This window comes from Hyla sarda, chromosome 6 (assembly GCF_029499605.1).
Source record: "Hyla sarda isolate aHylSar1 chromosome 6, aHylSar1.hap1, whole genome shotgun sequence".
Lineage (NCBI taxonomy): Eukaryota > Metazoa > Chordata > Amphibia > Anura > Hylidae > Hyla > Hyla sarda.
The window spans coordinates 241,565,980-241,589,388 of NC_079194.1; the positions used below are offsets into that span (position 1 = coordinate 241,565,980).

The following is a 23,409-nucleotide window of genomic DNA, read 5'->3' on the forward strand; positions in this document are numbered from 1 at the left end:
ACCTGTATGCGGTTTCCTGACCAGACCTAAAACCATAGTTTACTACGGTTTTCGGTCCGGTCCAAAACCGCATACTGGTCAAAACTGAGCCAACCGGAGTCACCGTTTGATTCCGGTTGGGTCAATAAAGTAAATGGAGTCACAGGCTGATCTGGCCGGGGTACGGGAGTGCCCCGTTTGCCCCTCCCCCCGCCGGATCCGGCACCCGTATGTACAAAACGTGGTGTGAATGCACCCTTATATCATTTTATACTTTTACAGGCCCAGATTACTTTCTTGCTATACACCCTGTTCCTGATATATAGGGTTTAAACTACATGGTTGACTATCTGGTAATCCATTATTGCAACATTAGGTGTGAACTCTAGGATGGGGGATGTGATAAGCAGGTTCGGGGGGGGGGGGGGCGGTGAATCATGTTCATGGGGATGTAACTATAAAGCTCCTAGTCACAAGCCTAGCATGTACATTTTATTTTGCAATAAAGTTCACGCCCATCTGGCCCATCAAGTTTAAAGACAAAATATAGTAAACCAGGGAACAAGGAGGAGGATTGACCACAGGTTGTCTTTAAATGTTGGCAAATAAGATGTAGCAGAAAAATTAAGCACTGAATATTGAATTTAAAACATGTTAGAAGTTGGCATTTGATCAGAAGTCAAGTTTAGTTGGTGTAACTATCTAAATTGGAAATATTCAATAGATAAATTAATTAAAGATGTTAGTAATTCAAGAATTATACGTCTTCAATTTCCGTGAATTTAGATGCATAACAAGATTTAACTGAAGGCAGAGTCTATTGGATAAAGAGATCAAGGCAGTAGGTAAATATAAAAAAATATAAAATTCAATCAATTGGGAACTGGGGATTGTGTAGTTAACTAGAATAACTAGATGTTATTGAGAGTTAGTGATACCAGTGGTATAACTACAGAGTTCTAATTCATCTTAAAGGAGTACTCTGATTTAAAAATGTATAACCCCCCCCCAAATGTCCACTGGCTGTGCCTCTCTGCAAATGTACTTATTTCTGAAATCGTTGCAGCCATTCTCCCGGTGCGGGGCCCCGTATTTTCTGCCACTTCCTGGTTATTGTGGTGTGGAGGATGACGTAAACATCATCATCCCCCATGCTGCATTGCTACAATTTCCTGTCCCTTTGTGCCTCCCTCCTGCTCTCCCCTCCCTAATAATTTTAATAAAAATGCCACCCGCTGCCGCCCATGCCCCTAAACACACCCTATCATCTTTGTCTCCCTCTCCCTCCATTCCCTGGCACTAAAGAAAGGGAGCTCTGCCGCTGCACTTGGCTCTCAGCGGAGATATAGCAATGCGAGCACACCCTGTTCTCATAGCTAAATCTCCCGTGGTGCCTGAGAAGTTTGCAATGGATTGCTTTTACTGTATTGAAGTAGCACATGCGCTCTGAATTGAGGCTACGCTACAAAAGTTACTAAGTAGTTTGTAGAATATCCCTGATAGTTACGCCAGCATAACTATCAGGGATATCATTGGCCTACAGTAAGCACATGTCCGGTCCTGGGGAGATGGTATGTGCGCACACGTGGCCTGATCGCACTGATAGGCGCAAGGTATTCTGATGCGTTTGCACAGCCCAGCCAATGATGGCTGTGCAAACGAAGACAAGATGAATATGCAAAGGATGGGAGGGACCGGATCGCAGTGACAGGGGCAGGCTGAGAGTGGGGAAGACTATGAGAGCGGTGACGTTTCATTACCAAGATGGCCAAGGTCGGCTGAACATCATTCTGGCAGATAGGCTGTACTTCCGGATATCGGAAAAGTCGGGGATGCGTGCAAGTGAAACTACTGAGGCAATTGACTTTCTTATATAACTTCTTGCTAGCTGTGCAATGCCATATAATAACCTTGCTCCAGAGAACTCCTTTAAGTATATCTGGCAATCATTTCTGTAAGCAGAGTTGAAGTGGCCCATCAGAGAGAATACTTTAATGGGCCAAGGCATTAACTTAAAATGGGATTCGTAACCAACAATGTTAAGTTGAACACAACCCAATTGTGAGGTGACTTTAAAGCCAATAACTTGTTACTTAGGGTACATTTCTAATTTATAATTTGTCTTAAATTGTGTGTGCCCTGATTGCAAAGATTTCACTAATAGTTTGTATAGATGAAGGTTATGCTTTGTGTCATCTGGTCTTGAGGTTAAGCAACCCCTTTACCAACACTGCCTGTATGGCCTTTCAGCCACCACTACCACAGTGTATGGCATTGCTATGCAACGTAAAACTCAAGGAAAACTTTAGGATCCCATTATGTACAGGCTAGCAGTATAAGGCATGTTAGGGTATGTTCACACAGGCACAAGATGTGCTCTCTCTGAGCCGTGTGTTATTCGCCCATGTGAATGTACCCTAAAGAGGGTCAAGCGATGATAATTTGTTATTGTCATTGCCATGGTACCTGTGCAGCTTAGCAACATGGCAGCACACACCCATCTATGCCATCTATGTGGTTAAAGGCATCTGGTTGGCAGGAACTAGCTGTCACATATGGGCAGGGAAGGAATGCGCACTAATATCACCCGCTCCCCTATCCCTGCCTACTTACGTACCTCCCTAAACGACAGGTGCTTAACCACAAAGACAGTCCCTTCCTGTATATGTGAAAGGCATAATTGTCAAAATAATAAACTACAATGACACTGACTAGGTCCGGGGACAGTGGGATAACAGACAGACTAACAAAATACGACTACACACTCACACAATAGTCCAGAGTTAACTAACTGCCTCAAAGCCAGGAGAAGTCAAAGTACCAAGTCGCTAATACCAGAGAGAAGTCGAGATGAAAGCCAAAAAGTCAAAGATGCCGGGTAATACAGAAGAAACAGGAAATACACGCTAGCTACTGGAGCAAAAAGACTCTTTCACAGGTGCTGACTGAGAGCCAACTGCCAGGTTAAATAGGCAACTCACAGGTCCTCTCATCAAGCAGTCAGCTGACCATCTAGACAGCTAGGTGTAACCTGGCAAAAAAGGCAAACAAAGAACCTGTCAGAACCTTTTAACCCTATAGGTTCTGACATTTAGGAGGGGCCACCGGACCCTTCACAACCTGAGAGTAAAGAGTTCTTGACTTGGATACAGATGGACCATCAATGTCCTCATCTGTATCCTCATCCTCCAAATCACACTACTGGTTGTCCTCACAGTCACCCTTCCAAATCTTACTACTTCCCTCTGACTGCAAGTCAACAGGAGTACACTCCACCCTCTTATTACCCATGGTGTCACATGATGCTGGTTCAGCCAGAGACTGCTGCAAAACAGGCTTTACAATACTCTTAGATGTTAAATAAATCAGATTGTACACCAGATGGAAAAATGCCCCCCAGAAGAACTCTGTCAGGCATAGCTCTCTGAGAGGCATGACATACCTGCGTGCCCAAGTGGCCTCCACGATTGCCACTTGGACACGGATGCTTGACACAGGAAGCAATGAAGTGTGCATTCTTCCCACAGTAAAAACACAATCCGTTGACTTGACGAAATCTCCTGCGCTGTTGTGGGGTTCGGATGGACCCTATCTGCATAGGTTCATCCTCAGGCACAGGTTGAAGAAGAGAGACAGGAGAGGAGTCAGGAAAAGAAGATGAAGTATTGGAAGAAGAAGTCTCCCGTTTGCGTTCTCGCTGACGTCTGTCCAAACGCACTGCTAACATCATAGCTTGGTCAAGGGTATTAGGAGAGGGATCCGTAACAAGCATGTCCTTTAGTGTACCAGATAATCCCAGTGTGAACTGATAAATTGACGCTGGGGTGTTCCACTTAGAGGCTACGCACCATTTTCTAAAGTCTGTACAGTTTTCTTCCACAGGTCTGCGCCCCTGTCTTAACATGCGCAACTGAGACTAAGCATACACAGCTCTGTAAGGTTCTGAATACAAAAGTCCTAAACCAGCAAATAAAGAATCCACTGAGGACAACTCAGGGACATCAGGACTTAGGGAAAAAACCCACTCTTGAGGGCCTCTTTGCAAAAGGTAAATTATAATCCCCACTCCTTGGGCCTCAGAACTAGAGGAGTAGGGTCTTAAGCGAAAGTACAGTTTACAGCTTTCACAAAAAGTCTTGAATGCCTTCCGGATACTGGAAAAACAATCCGGGAGGTTAACTTGTGGCTCCACAGGAGCTGAAACCAAGCTCCAGGATTCTGGCCTGCAAGCCCTGGATTAGGTGTTCCTGGTATTACAGCCTCTGAGTCAAGGTCTGGATTAAACCTGATTGAGACTGTGATTACTCGTGCTGCTGAAGTCTCTCAGCTAAATCCTGGACCAGCTGAGTAAGACTCTGCATTTTCTCCACCAGAGCAGACATAACTTCCATGACAGCAAATGCAGATTTTTTGGGCCTGTGAAAATGTCACATATGGGCAGGGAAAGCGCGCACACTAATCTCGCCCGCTCCCCTATCCCCACCTACTTACGTACCTGCCATAAACAACAGGTCAGTAACCAGGAAGACAGTCCATTCCTGTATACATGAGGGGTGTAATTGTCAAAATAATAAACCACTGAATAGGTCCGGGGACAGTGGGATAACAGACACTAACAAATTACAACTTCGCACACACACAATAGTCCAGAGTCAACTAACCGCGTCAAAGCCAGGAGAAGTCAAAGTGCCAAGTCGCTAATACTAGAGAGAAGTCAGTTTACAGTTAGAGCAGGTACCGCAGCGATGGAATCCGTTCCCTTTCGTACTGTAAGTTCTGCAATTTCTGTACTGACCGGCTGGAATATTTAAAAGCCATCTGGGTAAATGGCAACTGAAAAAGAGGATAAAACTGCTTGTTGAAGTAGGTTTGTGGTAGGTGCTACAGATGGGTTGGCCAGATGTGCTAGAAATTATGAAGTCCAAGAATTCTATTTTAGAGTAGTCAGTGGATGCAGTGAACATCATACCACCTGCCCCAAGCATCATATACATGAAAGCCCCTAACTTGGGTCTCACAGTTGCCCCACAATTCAAAATCTACACACAGAAAGTCACAGAACATGGTTAGCCACTAAAGGATTCCATCGCTGCGGTACCTGCTCTAACAATACAATCAACAGCAAACAGCTTCAAATGGGAAATAAAAGAACCAATAACATGCAACACCAAACAGTTCATCTACGTGTCCTCCAGTGTACATGTAATAAACAATACATAGGGAGAACTAAAAGAACATTAAAGACAGGGTTATCAGAACACATTTACAATATCAAAAAAGGCAATGAGAAACATCCCCTCTTGGCTCACTTTCTCAAATTTCACAAACAGGACCCAACACAACAAAAAAATTTGGGAATTCAGACAGTTTGGAAAGATTGGAGAGGAGGCAATTTTCTGGCAAGAATGTCAAGATACGAATCCAGAAAAATATATGAATTTGAAACAATAGAACTGAAGGGACTTAATTCTGAGTTGGAGATTTTTGGATTTCTTTAACTAATCCTGTTGGGCTCTGACTCATTCCCTGTCCAATGTCAGGCTTCATACTCAGCACTTGGACAGTGTCCGGGTCCTAGCCCACAGGACATATCATCTAGCAAGTTCACCTCATTGATTTATCAGAAGTATTCTAGTTTCACCTATTATTTTCCTTTTTTTCATTTTTATATTTTCATTTTTCATTTTATTATTTTATTTTATCGATATTGATATTTGTATTAATTTTTGTATTCTTATTTTTAATTTCATTTTTTATCTTTTATTTAATTTGTATTCATTTTCATTTTTTTTCCTTTTGTATTCCTTTCTTTCCTATCCCATCCCTCGCCAAGTTCCATCTCACCTAATCAATTCATTTAAGTTGACATATTTTCCATCTCTATTCCATTTCACTCCAACATAGATACCACATCTATATATTATTTTATGCCCTTATATTATGTTTTGGATTTATTTTCATTTTCCCTCTTTCTGACATTCCACGACCAATACTATCACACACTAGCTCTTTTGCTTCTTTTTCGGTAAGCTCATAAAATTTAGCTAGTATTATAATCTATACTTTTTTCTTACCTTTTACCATCTCTTACCATTAGCATGATTCTATTTTTACTAATATGGTGTATTTTATGTATTTGCACTCACATTATATGCATTCCAACCAAGCACACACACAACTCCTGATCCCAATCCATGCCACATATACTAATTACCACCATCAGGATTGCAATCAACTGGCACATTATAAAAGCTCACTATGGCGGAGACAGTCACATCAAGCCATTGAAAAAGGAGTACTTCCCTGAAATGCATCTGGCCACCTTTTCCCAAGTATTGCCATCTTATTGCTGCCACCATCTGTTATACAGTCTGCCTTGTATAATATACCTTTCTCCAGCACTGCAGTCTCCATGTCAGGAGACCACCGCAAGGTCTGTTCGCGCACCTATAACCTACACTGCTAAACAAAGACGCCAGTAACAGAGTCTGCACTAATCAGAGCCCACTGCCCGGTTACTGCCATCAAGCCGGACGCAGATCCGTGCTACCTCGGAACCTGCCAGCTTCCTCCTGCAAGACAAGCGCACACCCTGCTCATAGAGACATCTTCACTACTACGAGCCATCACATCGGAACCACAGGTATCTTTCACTCAGAGGCCGGGAGCAGCCCATGCCAACCTGTGGACCCAGCAATCCACATACAGTTTATTAAACTTTTTGAAGCATCCTCTGAATTGGATTTATTTCACATTTACATCTGCCTATCCCAGGTGCCCTCTGGGGCAGACCTAATTCTAGACTGTTACATACTGGAGACATTTTAACTGAACAAGTATATCGATACTCCACTACAATGCTACCTTAAAGGGGTACTCCAGTGGAAAACATTTTTTTTGTTTAATGAACTGGTGCCAGAAAGTTAAAAAGATTTGTAAATTACTTCTACTAAAAAATCTTTACCCTTCCAGTACTTATTAGCAGCTGTATGCTACAGAGGAATTCTATTCTTTTAGAATTTCTTTTTTGTCTTGTCCACAGTGCTCTCTGCTGACTGCTGATAGGTTTGCTATGGGGATTTTCTCCTGCTCTGGACAGTTCCTGGTAAGGGCATCAGGTGTCAGCAGAGAGCACTGTGGACAAGACAAAAAAAATATATAGAATTTCCTCTGTAGCATATAGCTGCTAATAAGTACTGGAAGGTTTAAGATTTTTTAATAGAAGTAATTTACAAATCTGTTACTTACTGGCACCAGTAAAAAAAAAATGTTTTCCACAGGAGTACCCCTTTAAGGCTCTTTTGAATATTACAGCAAAAGTGCATACTGATTTTTGCCTATTACATTTTACTAATTTTTATATATTTTTATTTAGACCTGTATACTAATTCCCCACATTGATCCTTTACACACTGTATTATATCTGTTACTATCTATACAATTTATGCATCCCGACCTCCTATCCCTTCCTCCTTTCTCGACCTCCTATCCCGACCTCCTATCCCGACCTCCTATCCCGTCCTCCTACCCCGTCCTCCTATCCCGTCCTCCCATCCCGACCTCCTATCCCGTCCTCCTACCCCGTCCTCCCATCCCGTCCTCCTATCCCTACTCGTAATATGTGTACCAGGTATTGAAATAGCTCCAGCTGTACAGAAATTATATGAGAACATACATTTCCCATTGATTTGCATGAGACTTTAAACAAAAACCCCGACCCTCACACATGGGGGTAGTTAAGGGTTAAATTAACAATCCTATATTTTAAGTGGCCATATAAGTAACATGTGACCAAGTATTATCGAAATATCTCCAGCCGTTTGAAAGTTATGCGGTAACATATATTTCTCATTGACTTGCATGGGACTTTAACATAAGCCCTGCCCCTGGCAAATGGGGGGTGAGTAAGGGTTAAATCACCTATCCTATGTTTTTTGCTGACATATAAGTAACGTGTGCCAAGTTTCATGTTAATATCTTTAGCCGTTTGAAAGTTTTTGAGGAACATACACACATACATACACACATACACACACACATACATACCGTATATACTCGAGTATAAGCCGACCCGAGTATAAGCCGAGACCCCTAATTTCAACCCAAAATCCCAGGAAAAGTTATTGACTCGAGTATAAGCCTAGGGTGGGAAATACCTCATCCCCCCCTGTCATCATCCAGACCCGTCATTAACATCCTCATCATCCCCTTGTCATCATCCCACACATCCCCCCTTCATCATCCCCTTGTCATCATCCCACACATCCCCCCTTCATCATCCCCTTGTCATCATCCCACACATCCCCTTATCATCCCACACATCCCCCCTTCATCATCCCCTTGTCATCATCCCACACATCCCCCCTTCATCATCCCCTTGTCATCATCCCACACATCCCCTTATCCCACACATCCCCCCTTCATCATCCCCTTGTCATCATCCCACACATCCCCTTATCCCACACATCCCCCCTTCATCATCCCCTTGTCATCATCCCACACATCCCCCCTTCATCATCCCCTTGTCATCATCCCACACATCCCCCCTTCATCATCCCCTTGTCATCATCCCACACATCCCCTTATCATCCCACACATCCCCCCTTCATCATCCCCTTGTAATCATCCCCACCCCCCTTCATCATCCCCACACCCCCCCCCTTCATCATCCTCTTCTCATCATTCGCCCTCAGTGGTCTTCAACCTGCGGACCTCCAGAGGTTTCAAAACTACAACTCCCAGCAAGCCCGGGCAGCCATCGGCTGTCCGGGCTTGCTGGGAGTTGTAGTTTTGAAACCTCCGGAGGTCCGCAGGTTGAAGACCACTGCGGCCTTCAACCTGCGGACCTCCAGAGGTTTCAAAACTACAACTCCCAGCAAGCCCGGGCAGCCATCGGCTGTCCGGGCTTGCTGGGAGTTGTAGTTTTGAAACCTCCGGAGGTCCGCAGGTTGAAGACCACTGCGGCCTTCAACCTGCGGACCTCCAGAGGTTTCAAAACTACAACTCCCAGCAAGCCCGGGCAGCCATCGGCTGTCCGGGCTTGCTGGGAGTTGTAGTTTTGAAACCTCCGGAGGTCCGCAGGTTGAAGACCACTGCGGCCTTCAACATGCGGACCTCCAGAGGTTTCAAAACTACAACTCCCAGCAAGCCCGGGCAGCCATCGGCTGTCCGGGCTTGCTGGGAGTTGTAGTTTTGAAACCTCCGGAGGTCCGCAGGTTGAAGACCACTGCGGCCTTCAACATCATCCAGCCCCCTCTCACCCCCTTTAGTTCTGAGTACTCACCTCCGCTCGGCGCTGGTCCGGTCCTGCAGGGCTGTCCGGTAAGGAGGTGGTCCGGTGAGGAGGTGGTCCGGGCTGCTATCTTCACCGGGGGCGCCTCTTCTCCGCGCTTCCGGCCCGGAATAGAGCCGTTGCCTTGACAACGACGTATCTGCGTCGTTGTCAAGGCAACGTGACTATTCTGAGGCCGGGCCCGAAGCGCTTAGAAGAGGCCTCCCCGGTGAAGATAGCAGCCCGGACCACCTCCTCACCGGACCACCTCCTCACCGGACAGCCCTGCAGGACCGGACCAGCGCCGAGCGGAGGTGAGTACTCAGAACTAAAGGGGGGTGAGAGGGGGCTGGATGATGTTGAAGGCCGCAGTGGTCTTCAACCTGCGGACCTCCGGAGGTTTCAAAACTACAACTCCCAGCAAGCCCGGACAGCCGATGGCTGCCCGGGCTTGCTGGGAGTTGTAGTTTTGAAACCTCTGGAGGTCCGCAGGTTGAAGACCACTGCGGGTGGGGGAGTTCACTCGAGTATAAGCCGAGGGGGGTGTTTTCAGCACGAAAAATCGTGCTGAAAAACTCGGCCTATACTCGAGTATATACGGTACATACACACGTTGAGTTTTATATATATACCGTATTTATCGGCGTATAACACGCACTTTTTAGGCTAAAATTTTTCCCCCTGCCTTTCCTGGGGTCTAGAGCGCTGCTGTCGGCCCTTCTCACCCACTGGTTATCGGCGCCGCTGCCCGTTCTGTCCCCCTGACTATCGGTGCCGGCGCCGATAGCCAGGGGGAGAGAAGCGGCGCCGACAGCCAGGGGGAGAGAAGGGGCAGCGGCACCCATTGCCGGCGCCGCTGCCCCGTTGCCTCCCCCCATCCCCGGTGGCATAATTACCTGGGTCGGGTCCGCGCTGCTGCAGGCCTCCGGCGTGCGTCCCCGGCGTCGTTGCTATGCACTGAACGGCGCGGCGCATAGCAACGACGCTGGGGACGCACGACGGAGGCCTGCAACAGCGCGGACCCGACTCAGGTAATTATGCCACCGGGGATGGGGGGAGGCAATGGGTGCCGCTGCCCCTTCTCTCCCCCTGGCTGTCGGCGCCGCTTCTCTCCCCCTGGCTATCGGCGCCGGGGGTGAAAAGGGCCGACAGCAGCGCTCTAGACCCCAGGAAAGGCAGGGGGAGAGAAGCGGGCAGCGACGGCCTCTCTCCCCCTGCCTTTCCTGGGGGTATATCGGGGTATACACGCGCACACACGCACCCTCATTTTACCATGGATATTTGGGTAAAAACTTTTTTTACCCAAATATCCTTGGTAAAATGAGGGTGCGTGTTATAGGCCGGTGCGTGGTATACCCCGATAAATACGGTATATATATATAGATAAACCAGTGATTTTTTGATTAACCAGCTACATTTCATTATTTACAGTATGTTACATATCCATCAAGTATCTGTGTGTTTATACCTTGAGGTCTGATACCCCCTTTTTTCTTTATTCTTGTATCCATTGACACTTAGTTTATAGTGTATTTCAGTTCCTCGGTTTAAACATAATCTAATCTATTCATATAAGTGTGTAGCCCCCCAATTATCTATATTTCTTATTCAGTTATCTACCCATAAGTACATTCATCTACCTATTTACATATATAGTTTAGTTCTGCAACTGTAAACATGTATATTTCAGTTTTACACCAGGAACTTCTAGCTATGATAGTGATAGCCAGCGATGTGACCAAATGTGGTTTCCATGGCGATTGTTAAGAAAAAAATGACAATGATGTTCAAATCACCTTCACCTTTTTATTAAAAATATTAAGTCAACAGTGTATAGTTTAGGGATCGGTCTATAAGAAGTCTGGCACCGCATAAATGCACATTAAACGCTGAAGGACAGTCATTAAAATGCACTTGTATATATTTGTTCCATTTATGTCTCAGAATAAATCCTCTTCTTTATTTTTCTTGCAACCCTTCCCAGGAGTATTTTGCATTAAACTGCAAAGACGTCTACCTAAGTTCTTTGGAACAGATGTGAAGCCATTAAGATCATTTTACTTCTTGGCAAGAAGACATACAAATAGCTATGCTTCAATAAGTAAAGAAAGAAATGGAATCTAATGACTTACCTACCTCCTTCAGTGGCAAACAGGTTGGAGCCAGGAATGGATGATAGGGAGGGCCAATTGGGAAGTCACTACCAGAGGGTCTAAGGGATTTATTTTAGGCTACAATTTCACATAGTACTCCTCCGTCCCTTATATGAATCATTGGCTTTTGACCCCAGCTACTTCTGTCTTTAGCTGTTTTGCCAGTTCTTGCATCCCAAATATGGTTTAGGAAAAAGTAAACCTCAACACACCCATAAGCTTAGCAACATGGTTCACAGATGCCCTTACCAGGTGTACACCAATAATCATGTTTCTTTGGTCACATCTGACATATAAAGCCCCTAAAATAAATAGATTTTAAAAAAATCTAGCACAAATAATGGCAAGCATTACTGGTGACGGCAGAAGTGTCAGGGGGAGTTTTACTATGTAAAAATATGGATGCTCTATTTCCTTTGCCCAACTTCCGTATTGCCCAATGCAGGATGCCTCTGGGATGGTTAGAAACCTTTGGTCATGGAGTCACCCAACTATTAGAGTGCCAGAAGTTTTCAGATATAAGCCAACGGTTTCCCTTTGGTAATCTCTATACATTTAGGCTTTAGATGCATAACTTTAAGCTCCGAGCCACCAAGAGTCTACTATGTATGGTTTATAATACTGCTTGTCATGTTATGTGGCAGTGGGATCTTTTGCCCCCCCCCCCCCCCCCCCCCCCCCCAGGCACCAGGGCCTGGGTGCGACTTTCTACTTGTTACAGGTAAAAATACAAAAATCATTAGAGAAATGAAGACAATGTGGATTCTCATCTTGTCATACCTGATCATAATTTATGAATATAATCATCATAGAATTTGCAAACATGAAGTAACAATAAAAAAGGATCACGACAGACAAATGCTGCTTACTTACCAGTTTTCGCTGGCACCACTGGCAGAGTCCACACATTACAATAGTGATACTCAAGCTGAGGGCAAGGACACCGGAGACTATAATTATCTCGCTGGTTGGAGCTCCTGAGAGAGAAAGAGAGAGATAATGAATGACTATGGAGGACAAGAATTGGGTTGAAATACATGGAAAGTATAACTGACAAGGCTGAAAAAGAGCACGAGAAAGTGTCAGCAACCGTTGATCTTGTAGCAAGGAAAATTAACGAAAACTGGATAATGCAGCAAGATGCAATGGGGAACACTAACATATTTAACCTTGACATGATTCCCCTGATTGTGACTGAATGGTATAAAAGTGTACTTGAAAACCCAGCACAGAACCTTCGTCTGCACTGCCCTTCTATATTAGTGTCTCCAAAGGACAAGTTTACGATGGCTGATGTGGCTGATGGCCACTTATTAGCCTAAGACAACATTTAAAACCAGCTAAGCAGTGAGGGCATGAACAGGTTAACAGCCCATTTGTAAAACCCTGTACCCCCCCTGCTTTCTGAATATTTATTAGACAACAGAAGAGGGCAGACATATGGCCAAGTAACACAGTAGCCAGCTGGAAGCCTGTTAGAAAGCAAGAGGCGTGTGACACTACAGCCCCCCCCCCCTCGGAGTATCTTCCTCTCTTTATAACATTGTATCTCCCATTTATCTTCCTGCGTCTATCACTCTATACTCTCATCTCACATATTGCTCTCCTTGTTTTTCACATTCTTCTTGCCATTACTTCTACTCATGCTTTTCTCAGGGCTGCATAAATATGACCTACATTCACTATAGAGAGGAAAGTGGTATAAACACAAAATAGAGTAATAAATAATGACCAAACAACAAATATTCTTCTTGGATAAAGTAGGGGTTGGTCACAGCCTTATTGAGGAATAGTGATGAACGGTATATGCCATATTCGAATTTGCAAATATATGGAAGAATATTCATCCTATATTGTGAAATTCGCATATTCAATATATTCGTGGTTATTTTCGCATGCGCATATGCGCATGCGGATAACTATCTATCTATCTACATTATCTATCTATCTATCTTATCTATCTATCAATCTATCTCCTAATATTCTTTAGTGACGATATTCGCGAATATGAGGATATTTGCAAATATTCGCATATTCTCATATTTGCGAAAATTCGCTCTCCAGTCTAATACAGTAAATAGTCAATAGACCACAAGCTGGAAGCAGGGAGGGTTGAGATCACTGTGATGTGTTCTGCGTGGGAAAAAAATTATTATATGGAAAGGCCTGCGCAGCTGGCCTGTAATTGTGGGAGGAGCGGGATGACTATAAAACTCACGGCTCTCCTCCCTTCAATGACGCCGTGGGTTCTTCGCTTGAGGGTTGTCACGTGATGTCGGCAGGAAGTGAAGTCACGTTCCCACCGGTCAGCTGACTGCACGAGTCAGCTGACAGGAACCTCGCTTCAGCCGGCATGGTGGTGGTAAGTGGCTGTGGCTGACCGGGGGTAACGCTGGCGGTTCCCGGACTCCGGAGGTGAGCCGGAGTTCGGGGAAACCCTTGGTCAGCCCGGCCCCAGGTTATTGTATTACATATCTGCATTCGCCGGTAGCATTTTACGGTTTTCAGCTGCATATGATTACTTACGGCTTGCTGCGCATGTATATGGCTAATTTGTTATGCGAACAGCCTCCTGCACGAGCATATCATTACCGCATTAGGTGTACGGCTTGCTGCGCATGTATGTGTTCTCTTATGGCTTGCTTTATTATGTGTTCAGCCTCCTGCACGTGCATTTCATTACCGCACTATGTGAACAGCCGCCTGCACGTGCATATCATTACCGCACTATGTGAACAGCCTCCTGCACGTGCATATCATTACCGCACTATGTGAACAGCCTCCTGCACGTGCATATCATTACCGCACTATGTGAACAGCCTCCTGCACGTGCATATCATTACCGCACTATATGATCAGTCTCCTGCACATGTATATCATTACTGCACATGTATATCATTACCGCACTATGTGAACGGCTTGCTGCACATGCATACGATTACTTTATGTGAACAGACTCCTGCACGTGCATATCATTGCCGCGCCATGTGAACGGCTTGCTGCGCATGTATATGATTACTGCATTGTGTGATCAGTCTCCTGCACATGTATATCATTACCGCACTGTGTGATAGGCTTCTTGCATATGTATTTGATTGCTGCATTGTGTGAACAGTCTCCTGCACATGTATATCATTCTTGCACATGTATATCATTACTGCACTATGTGAACAGTCTCCTGCACATGTATAACATTACCGCTCTATGTGAACAGTCTCCTGCACATGTATATCATTACCGCACTATGTGATAGGCTTCTTGCACATATATATCATTACCACACTATGTGTTAGGCTTCTTGCACATGTATATCATTACTGCACTATGTGAACAGTCTCCTGCACATGTATATCATTACTGCACTATGTGATCAGTCTCCTGCACATATATATCATTACCGCACTATGTGAACAGCCTCCTGCACATATATATCATTATCACATTTTGTAGTTCCGTGCTGCGGGGAGGATCTATATGTGTCTCCCGTATACTGAGACTCGCACACCTTTACACTCAATCGGTCTCACCGCTCCGCCCCACCCTGTGGCCTTATGCTTCACCCCCTCAGCTGCCAATCTGGTTAGTCTAAGGCACGCTACACCAACAGCTGCGCTCACTTCTAACCTTTGTCTCTTAACTAACTTCCTCACAGTTTACTTGTCATTTATTTATATCTCTGTGTTTCCGGGCAGTGTGCCTCCAGCTGTTGTGAAGCTACGATTCTCACTTATAGGAATCATGCCGTAGGGTTCATGCTGTACACATCCTGGTACCCATGCACGTTGGTAGGATTCATGCCGGTAACATTTATACGCCACACACGCTTTTAGGGTTCATTCGTTCTCTACGCACTTGTAGTTTTATACCGTACACACGCTTTTAGGGTCATACTGTACACCCCCTTTGTAAGGTTTATACTGCACACACGCTTGTATGATTCATACAGTACACACTTGTAGTGTTTATACCGTTTACTTGCCTACAGGTTTCATACTGTACACTCGCTTGTAGGATTATATTGTACATTCACCCTTAGGGTTCATGCTGTACGCTTGCTTGTAGCATTCATACTGCACTCACACTTGCGCATAGTTCGGGGGTGCATGCTTGTAGCATTTACTCTATACACACGCTTGTACATACTTGTAGCACTATGCTGCGTACACACTTATAAGATTCATGCTGTACACAGTACACACTGTACACACGCTTGTTGGATTCTTACTTTACACGCGTTAGGATTATGCAGTACATTCGCGGTAGCTTTTATACGGTACACTCGCTCGCATAATTCATAAAGTTCATGCGGTGCATACCAATGTAGCATCCATTCTGTACACTTGCTCGTAGGTTACGTGGTATACACGCTTGTACTCGCCTGCAGGGTTCTTACTACACACACTCTTGTAGGAGTCATGTTGTACACACTCATAGGATTCATACTTGTACACGCTCATACGAGTCACACTGTACGCACGTTTATAGTATTACATGGCCCACGCTCATAAGATTACTACTGAGTATGCACTCATAAGGTTCGTGCTGCACACCCGCTCGCAGGACCTGTATCACGCATGTTTGGAGGGTTATATTACTCGGGTGCACGCGGGAATCAGGCTGCGTGTGCACTCGTGGCATGTGTTCTGTACATGCACTTGCGCTATCAAAATTCACGTTCTCAAAATCGGAATTCACGATGTTTTGGGTTGTAATGGTACTCGTATGAACTTTCGCACTTACCACTGGGCACACACTTATCTAGACTCAGTTACGCATATAATTCTCGTCCGACACGTCTTCGCATACTTTCCCTCTCTCCTGGTTTAAAGAGTTTCTTATTGTTGTCCAAGTAATCACCTCATGAACCTGACACGCTTTCAGGTTGTGATTGCTTACGTTGTCGATGCGCTCCTTTCTCTGTGTAGTCATGTCCCAAAAATGTACTTCATGGTGTTCTAGGTTGATATGGTACTCGTTTAACGTTTCGCATTTGTCACCGGGCGCATACTCGTTTAGACCCGGTTACGCATACGATTCTCGTCCGACACGTCTTCGCATACTTTCCCTCTGTCTGGTTTAAAGTGCCGTACATTGTTCTCCAAGTAATCACCTCATGAACTTGACACGCTTTCAGGTTGTGATTGCTTGCGTTGTCGATGCGCTCCTTTCTATGTGTAGTCATGTCCCAAAAAGGTGCTTCATGGTGTTCTAGGTTGATATGGTACTCGTTTAACGTTTCGCATTTGTCACCGGGCGCATACTCGTTTAGACCCGGTTACGCATACGATTCTCGTCCGACACGTCTTCGCATACTTTCCCTCTGTTCTGGTTTAAAGTGTCGTACATTGTTCTCCAAGTAATCACCTCATGAACTTGACACGCTTTCAGGTTGTGATTGCTTGCGTTGTCGATGCGCTCCTTTCTATGTGTAGTCATGTCCCAAAAAGGTGCTTCATGGTGTTCTAGGTTGATATGGTACTCGTTTAACGTTTCGCATTTGTCACCGGGCGCATACTCGTTTAGACCCGGTTACGCATACGATTCTCGTCCGACACGTCTTCGCATACTTTCCCTCTGTTCTGGTTTAAAGTGTCGTACATTGTTCTCCAAGTAATCACCTCATGAACTTGACACGCTTTCAGGTTGTGATTGCTTGCGTTGTCGATGCGCTCCTTTCTATGTGTAGTCATGTCCCAAAAAGGTGCTTCATGGTGTTCTAGGTTGATATGGTACTCGTTTAACGTTTCGCACTTGTCACCGGGCGCATACTCGTCTAGGCCCGGTTACGCATACGATTCTCGTCCGACACGTCTTCGCATACTTTCCCTCTGTTCTGGTTTAAAGTGTCGTACATTGTTCTCCAAGTAATCACCTCATGAACCTGACACGTTTTCAGGTTGTGATTGCTTGCGTTGTCGATGCGCTCCTTTCTCCGTGTAGTCTCGTTCCTAAAGATGCTCTTCAGGGTGTTCTAGGTTGTTAAGGTACTTGTATAACGTTTCGCTCTTGTCACCGGGCACATACTTGTCTAGGTCCGTCACGTATACAATTCTCACTCGTCACGTCTTCGGATACTCTCTCTCTGTCCTGGTGTTAGACGGTCAGCCATGTTATAGATAAATGAGCTTGGCTAGACGGTTAGTTTGGCTGTCCCTACTACATACATTTACTTTCACATGTGCTCACGTTGAAGGAGTCCAGAATATTGCAGCAGATGCCTTGTCCGCAAATACGCAAAAATTTATGGTACGGCGTGGAACTCGTTTTCCAAATCCAGATCCAAGCACGCCGAGGGCGACAAGATTTCAGTTCCCTTCCTATTAGCATATGTCGGGTTTTGCCATTCCACACTGCATTTATCCCACAATACTTTTAAGAGTTATCTAGCCGGTATCCAACACCATTTATCCTTGACCAATACCCGTAGTTACTCCATACTCTCTTCTCGCTTGGTGAAGTCCGCTCTGAAGGGCATCCTTGAGAAGGAAGTCCCTCGCAGCCCAGTCAGACAACCAATCACAGGCAACGTGTTCAGGCAGTTGTCCGACTTGTTAGACCCCACACCATTGGGTATCCGTGATAGCCTCACATTAAAAGCGGCCATGTACCTTGCCTGTTATGGGTTTCTCAGACCGGGTGAGTGTACAACTCGGACCATTAACGCGCCCTTTCCTAAGGTCAGTCAGCTGTCACATGTCTCTGATCATTTCCAGCTGTCCCTCAGTCAGACCAAGACCTCGTCACCGGGTCAAACTGTGGTTGTTCGGTTTTCCCCACCGTGCACAAAGGGTGTCCTGCCACAGTCCTCCGTGAATTGTTGAATGCCTGTGTAACCTATCAGCTGACGACCCTTTACTCCATCTCAGGTCCAACCCGCTAACTACTTCTCAGTTCATCAAACATTTACGCATTTCGGTCGGGTCGCTGGGAGGAGTCCCGACTTCATTATCCGGTCACTCCTTCCGTATTGGCGCAGCTACAGCCAATTCTAAGCACGGGGTCCCAGCCCACGTAATCATGAAATTAGGATGTTGGAAATGCGGATGCTACATGCAGTATTTCCCTAACCCTCGCAAAGAAATGGCTAGCGCATTCCAGTCTCTTGTGTTGTAATCCGCAATAAACAAATGTTTGTTTAAATCCGGGTTTTGCCCTCTTTTCCAGGCATATTCTTTACGCCGCAGTTATGGCACACTCCAAACTGCTTAGTTGAGGTTGATAGGTTATTGGTTACAGTTGGTTGTTAGGTTAGTATTAGGGTTTTACGCATTTCAGTCATGTAGCAACGACCACAAATGGAAAGGCCTGCGCAGCTGGCCTGTAATTGTGGGAGGAGCGGGATGACTATAAAACTCACGGCTCTCCTCCCTTCAATGACGCCGTGGGTTCTTCGCTCCCACCCGCCCCCCCTTCTTTTCATTCCATCACACTTACCACAGGGTATGCCCTCTTTTCCAGGCATATTCTTTACGCCGCAGTTATGGCACACTCCAAACTGCTTAGTTGAGGTTGATAGGTTATTGGTTACAGTTGGTTGTTAGGTTAGTATTAGGGTTTTACGCATTTCAGTCATGTAGCAACGACCACAAATATTATTATACATAGTGCTATATTCGCCATTTTCACAAATATGTGAAATTTGCAATAAATATTCGAATTGCGAATTTTCACGCTCAACAGTATTGAGGAATTATTAAAGCAGACATGTCAGCAGGAAAACAAAGAAATAGGGTTCCATGCATACCTTTTTTTTATTTCAATAGATATATGTTTTTTTGTAAATGCTTTATGCATCTTTTCCTGCTGCTGGGGACCCCCGCAATATCGGTGCAGCCCCCAAAATTTTATACTGGGGCATGGCATGACATCCCTAGGGGCGTGACCATGACATCATGTCCCTGTCTCGGAGGTAGCGCCCGGCACAGAATGCCGGGGGCTGCACTGAGATCGCTGGGGTCCCCAGTGGCGGGACCCCTGCAATCATACATCTTATCCCCTATCCTTTGGATAGGGGATAAGATGTATAAAGCCGGAATACCCCTTCAAGTGACTAGGGGTGTTGCCGGCATGACAGGAGCCCAGGTAAGGCCAGCCTATGCCCTCTTTATCAACGCTCACCTACTAAGTCTGACTGGTAAAGAGGACATGGGCTGGACTTATTTGGCTCTTGCCATGTTGGGGAATGCCCCCTTGGCATTTGAGCCTCCTTTTCATATTAGCAAAAAGGCTTATATGTCGCTGATGGAGAGGACTGTTGAATTAAAGAGGTATCACGGAACTCATGACTACTAGTCCTATCTAACCATAGGTTTATTTACACCCCTGTTTTCCTTTTGACGGGTCTGATTTAACAACTGTGTAAATAAAACAGCAAAGGAATGTTCACAACTTTTGGCCCAAATGTCAGCCAGATACGGGCAATTAGGTCCCATACCAAAAAGCGTTGGTGATCACCACCTAACTCCCTGCCATCTAAAGTGCAACTGTAATCAATATTTACCCCCTAAAGCATGTAAAAGCTGTGTAGCACAGTAATGCAGTCATACCTTTTATAGTGTAATCATTGGCTTTATGACTGTAAAAAACGTATTTTATCAAGAGTCATGCACAGTCAGAAAGGCGTGGCAGGGGGTCCAAAATGCCACACCTCTCTTAAACAGTGTTACAGCATCTCAGCAGGGTGAACGATATACAGCTCCTTGGCGCATTCGCCGTCTGCGACCATTACAGTGCTCGGCAGGGAGTGAGCAAGCTCTCTACCTCTATTGGTCGGAGACCACACTCAGAGGAGCTGTATGTCGCTCACACGACTGAGGTGCTGCAACGTTGTTCAAAAAAGGTGTGGCATTGTGGACCCCACCGCCAGATTTTGGACCCCACTGACGGATTTTTTTTTCTAATTATGTCTCTCATAGTTGAGGTATACCTATGATGAAAATTTCAGGCCTCTCTCAACTTTTTAAGTTGGAGAACTTGCACAATTGGTGAGTAAATACTTTTTTTTGCCCCGCAGTACTCCTCTCACTTTACTGTTTCCATCTTTTCACTCTCTCCGTCCTGGTTTTAGACTATTCTCTCCTTTTCCATATTCACAATCCTGTTATTTCACATAATTTTTCTTACATTGATTTTTTTCTACACCCTGTCCATCTCTCATCTCTGCTTTCTCCTCACTCTGCTCTCTCCATTCTTCTCTTTCCACTTCTCTTTCCATTTCTCACCTCAGTCTCCCTTTTCCCTCTGCTGTCTTCATCTCCTCTTCATCTCCTCTCTTTTTATCTCTTCTCTTTTTTTTTATCTCTGGTTACTCTGCTCTCTTTTCTCACTGCTCTCTCCGTTCTCACTCTGCTTTCTCCTCTTACTCTGTTCTCTTCTCTCACTCTGCTCTCTTTTCCCACTCTGCTCTCTTCTCTCATTATGCTCTCTCTTCTCTGACTGCACTCTTATTTCACTGCTCTCTTTCTCTCATTCTGTTCTCTTTTCTTCCACTCTGCTTTCTCTTCTCTCACTCTTTTCTCACACTCTGCTTCTCTACTCTCTCATTCTGCTCTCTCTTCTCTTACTCTGCTCTCTCTCCTCTCACTCTGCTCTTTCCTCTTACTCTGTTCTCTTCTCTCATTCTGCTCTCTCTTCTCTCATTCTGCTCTCCATTCCCTTTTTCTGCTCTCTCTTCTCTTACTATTCTCTCTCTGCTCTCTCCCGTCTCTCATTCTGCTCTCTCTTCTATCACTCTGCTCTCTCTTCTCTCACTCTGCTTTCTCTTCTCTCACTCTGCTCTTTCCTCTTACTCTGGTCTCTCACTCTGCGCTCTCCTTTTACTCTGTTCTCTTCTCTCACTCTGCTCTCTCTTCTGTTATTCTGCTCTCTCTTCTTACTTTACTCTCTCTTCTCTCATTCTGCTCTCTTCTCTCACTCTGTTCTCTTCTCTCACTCTGCTCTCTATTCTCTTACTCTGTCCTCTTCTCTGTCCTCTCACTCTGATTTCTCTTCTCTCACTCTGCTGTCTCCTCTCACCCTGCTCTCTCCTCACACCTCTCACTCTGTTCTCTTCTCCCACTCTGCTCTGTCCTCTCACTTTGCTCTCTTCTCTCACTCTGCTCTTTCCTCTCACTCTGCTCTCACCTCTCACTCTGTTCTGTCCTCTCACTTTGCTCTCTTCTCTCATTCTGCTCTCTCTCTTCTCTCACTCTGCTCTGTCATCTCACTCTGTTCTCTTCTCTCACTCTTCTCTGTCCTCTCACTCTGTTCTATCCTCTCACTATGCTGTCTTCTCTAACTCTGCTGTCTCCTCTCACTCGTCTGTCTTCTCTCACTCTGCTCTCTTCTTTCACTCTTCTTTGTCCTCTCATTCTGCTCTCTCACTCTGCTCTCATTTCTCACTCTGCTCTGCCGTCTCACACTGTTCTCTTCTCTCTCTGTTCTTTTCTCTCATTCTGCTATTATCATCTCTCTCCTACACTACTCTCTTAACCCCTTCCCATTCTCCTGCCAAACAACTCTTCTTTCTATCTTTGATGCTGGTTTTACCATCTGCCAAGATCCTTCCTTTGTTCTTTGCAGACCATTTACATACCCTATGCTTTATCCTAGTTATCTAGCTGTGCAGTTTTGGAGATATACACAGGCGCTGTGACCATCTGACTGAACTTTACAAGGTCCAGACCTTTCTGCTTTTTCTCTCTTTCCTCTCTCCTCCATGTTTTGTCTTCATTCTCTCAGTGGTCTCCCTCCTCCACTCCTCCCTTATATTGCAATCTCTCTCCTTCTCCTCCTTCTCACATGTTTATGATGGCTCCTTCTCCCCCACATCCACTGTCTTCCTCTTCTATTAATCAATCATTGTCTTTCGGAGCATAGCTTCAAACAGTATTTAATGCTATGATTTATTTATGTCTCCTCAATCTATTGTGTGACAAATAATAGATTAACATATAGATAACTTATGCAAGAAAAAAGCAAGGTATAGTCTTAAAGGTGTGTTTTTAGAATGGCTTCTTTGTAACTGCATGGAACAATTGGCCAATCAGACAACAGTGTTTAGAATATTTCTTCTATAATTGTTACAATTGTTTACATTATATTTTATAATATTTCCACAACACTTTCCAAAGGATAGGGGATAAGAAGTCTGATCGCAGTCTCCCTGCTGCACCCAGCGTTCGTTTAGAGCATCAGATGCAGTGCCGGAGGCTTGTGAAATCACAGTCATGCCCAGCTCGTGACGTCACAGCTACCCCCCGTTAATGCAAGTCTATGGGAGGGTGCGTGACGGCCGAAGTTCGCTCGGATAACCAGCAGCGGGACCCCTGCGATCAGACATCTTATCTAGCGACGAGTGAACTTTGAAAAATGTAAATCTACATTAATAACGGCTATTTCTGGTATACAGAGAGCCTCAATAGGGGTGTAGAACACTTAGCTTTGTTCTAAAACGCATATGGAGTGTGCTGGGGTAGTGAAATAATACTGTTACTCAATATGACATGCAGATTACAGGCAATGCTTTTAGAATCGATGCCGCAGAGCGGCACAATGACAGAGCCTGGAGGTGGCATCAGTATGAGGAGACCATATAGTGGCTCAATGACACAGTGTGGAGGTGTTGGCAGCATGAGGAGACCATATAGTGACTGAATGACACAGTGTGGAGGTGGGCTCTAGGGCTTCACAATCCCTAAGAATAAAAGATGAATTCTGAAATTTAAACTGAAGATTTTGGGTAGCTAGTGCTACCATAACAACATTTTTATTCCCAGACCCAGGCTCAGCAGCATCAGTAAACCATATATTGCCTGAATGGCACAGCCTGGAGTTGGCTGAAGCACGAGGAGACCATATAGTGTCTGAATGGCACAGCCAGGAGTTGGCAGCAGCATGAGTAGACACTAGGGCTTCACAATCCCTAAAATTAAAAGATAAATTCTGAAATTTAAACTGAAGATTTTGGGTAGCTAGGGCTACCATAACAACATTTTATTCCCAGACCCAGGCCCAGAAGCATCAGTA

General features: G+C 45.0%; 1 protein-coding gene across 5 annotated transcripts in view; it reads right to left on the reverse strand.

Moving 5' to 3' along the window:
* The window catches only part of SYT7 (synaptotagmin 7), a 526,341-nt gene that overhangs the window by 305,218 nt on the left and 197,714 nt on the right, over window positions 1-23,409 (reverse strand). For all 5 annotated transcript variants that reach the window (XM_056526815.1, XM_056526813.1, XM_056526814.1 and 2 more), the window contains exon 2: window positions 12,277-12,380. In XM_056526815.1, coding sequence (XP_056382790.1) covers window positions 12,277-12,380 — 104 coding nt within the window. The remainder of the gene's footprint in view (window positions 1-12,276; window positions 12,381-23,409) is intronic.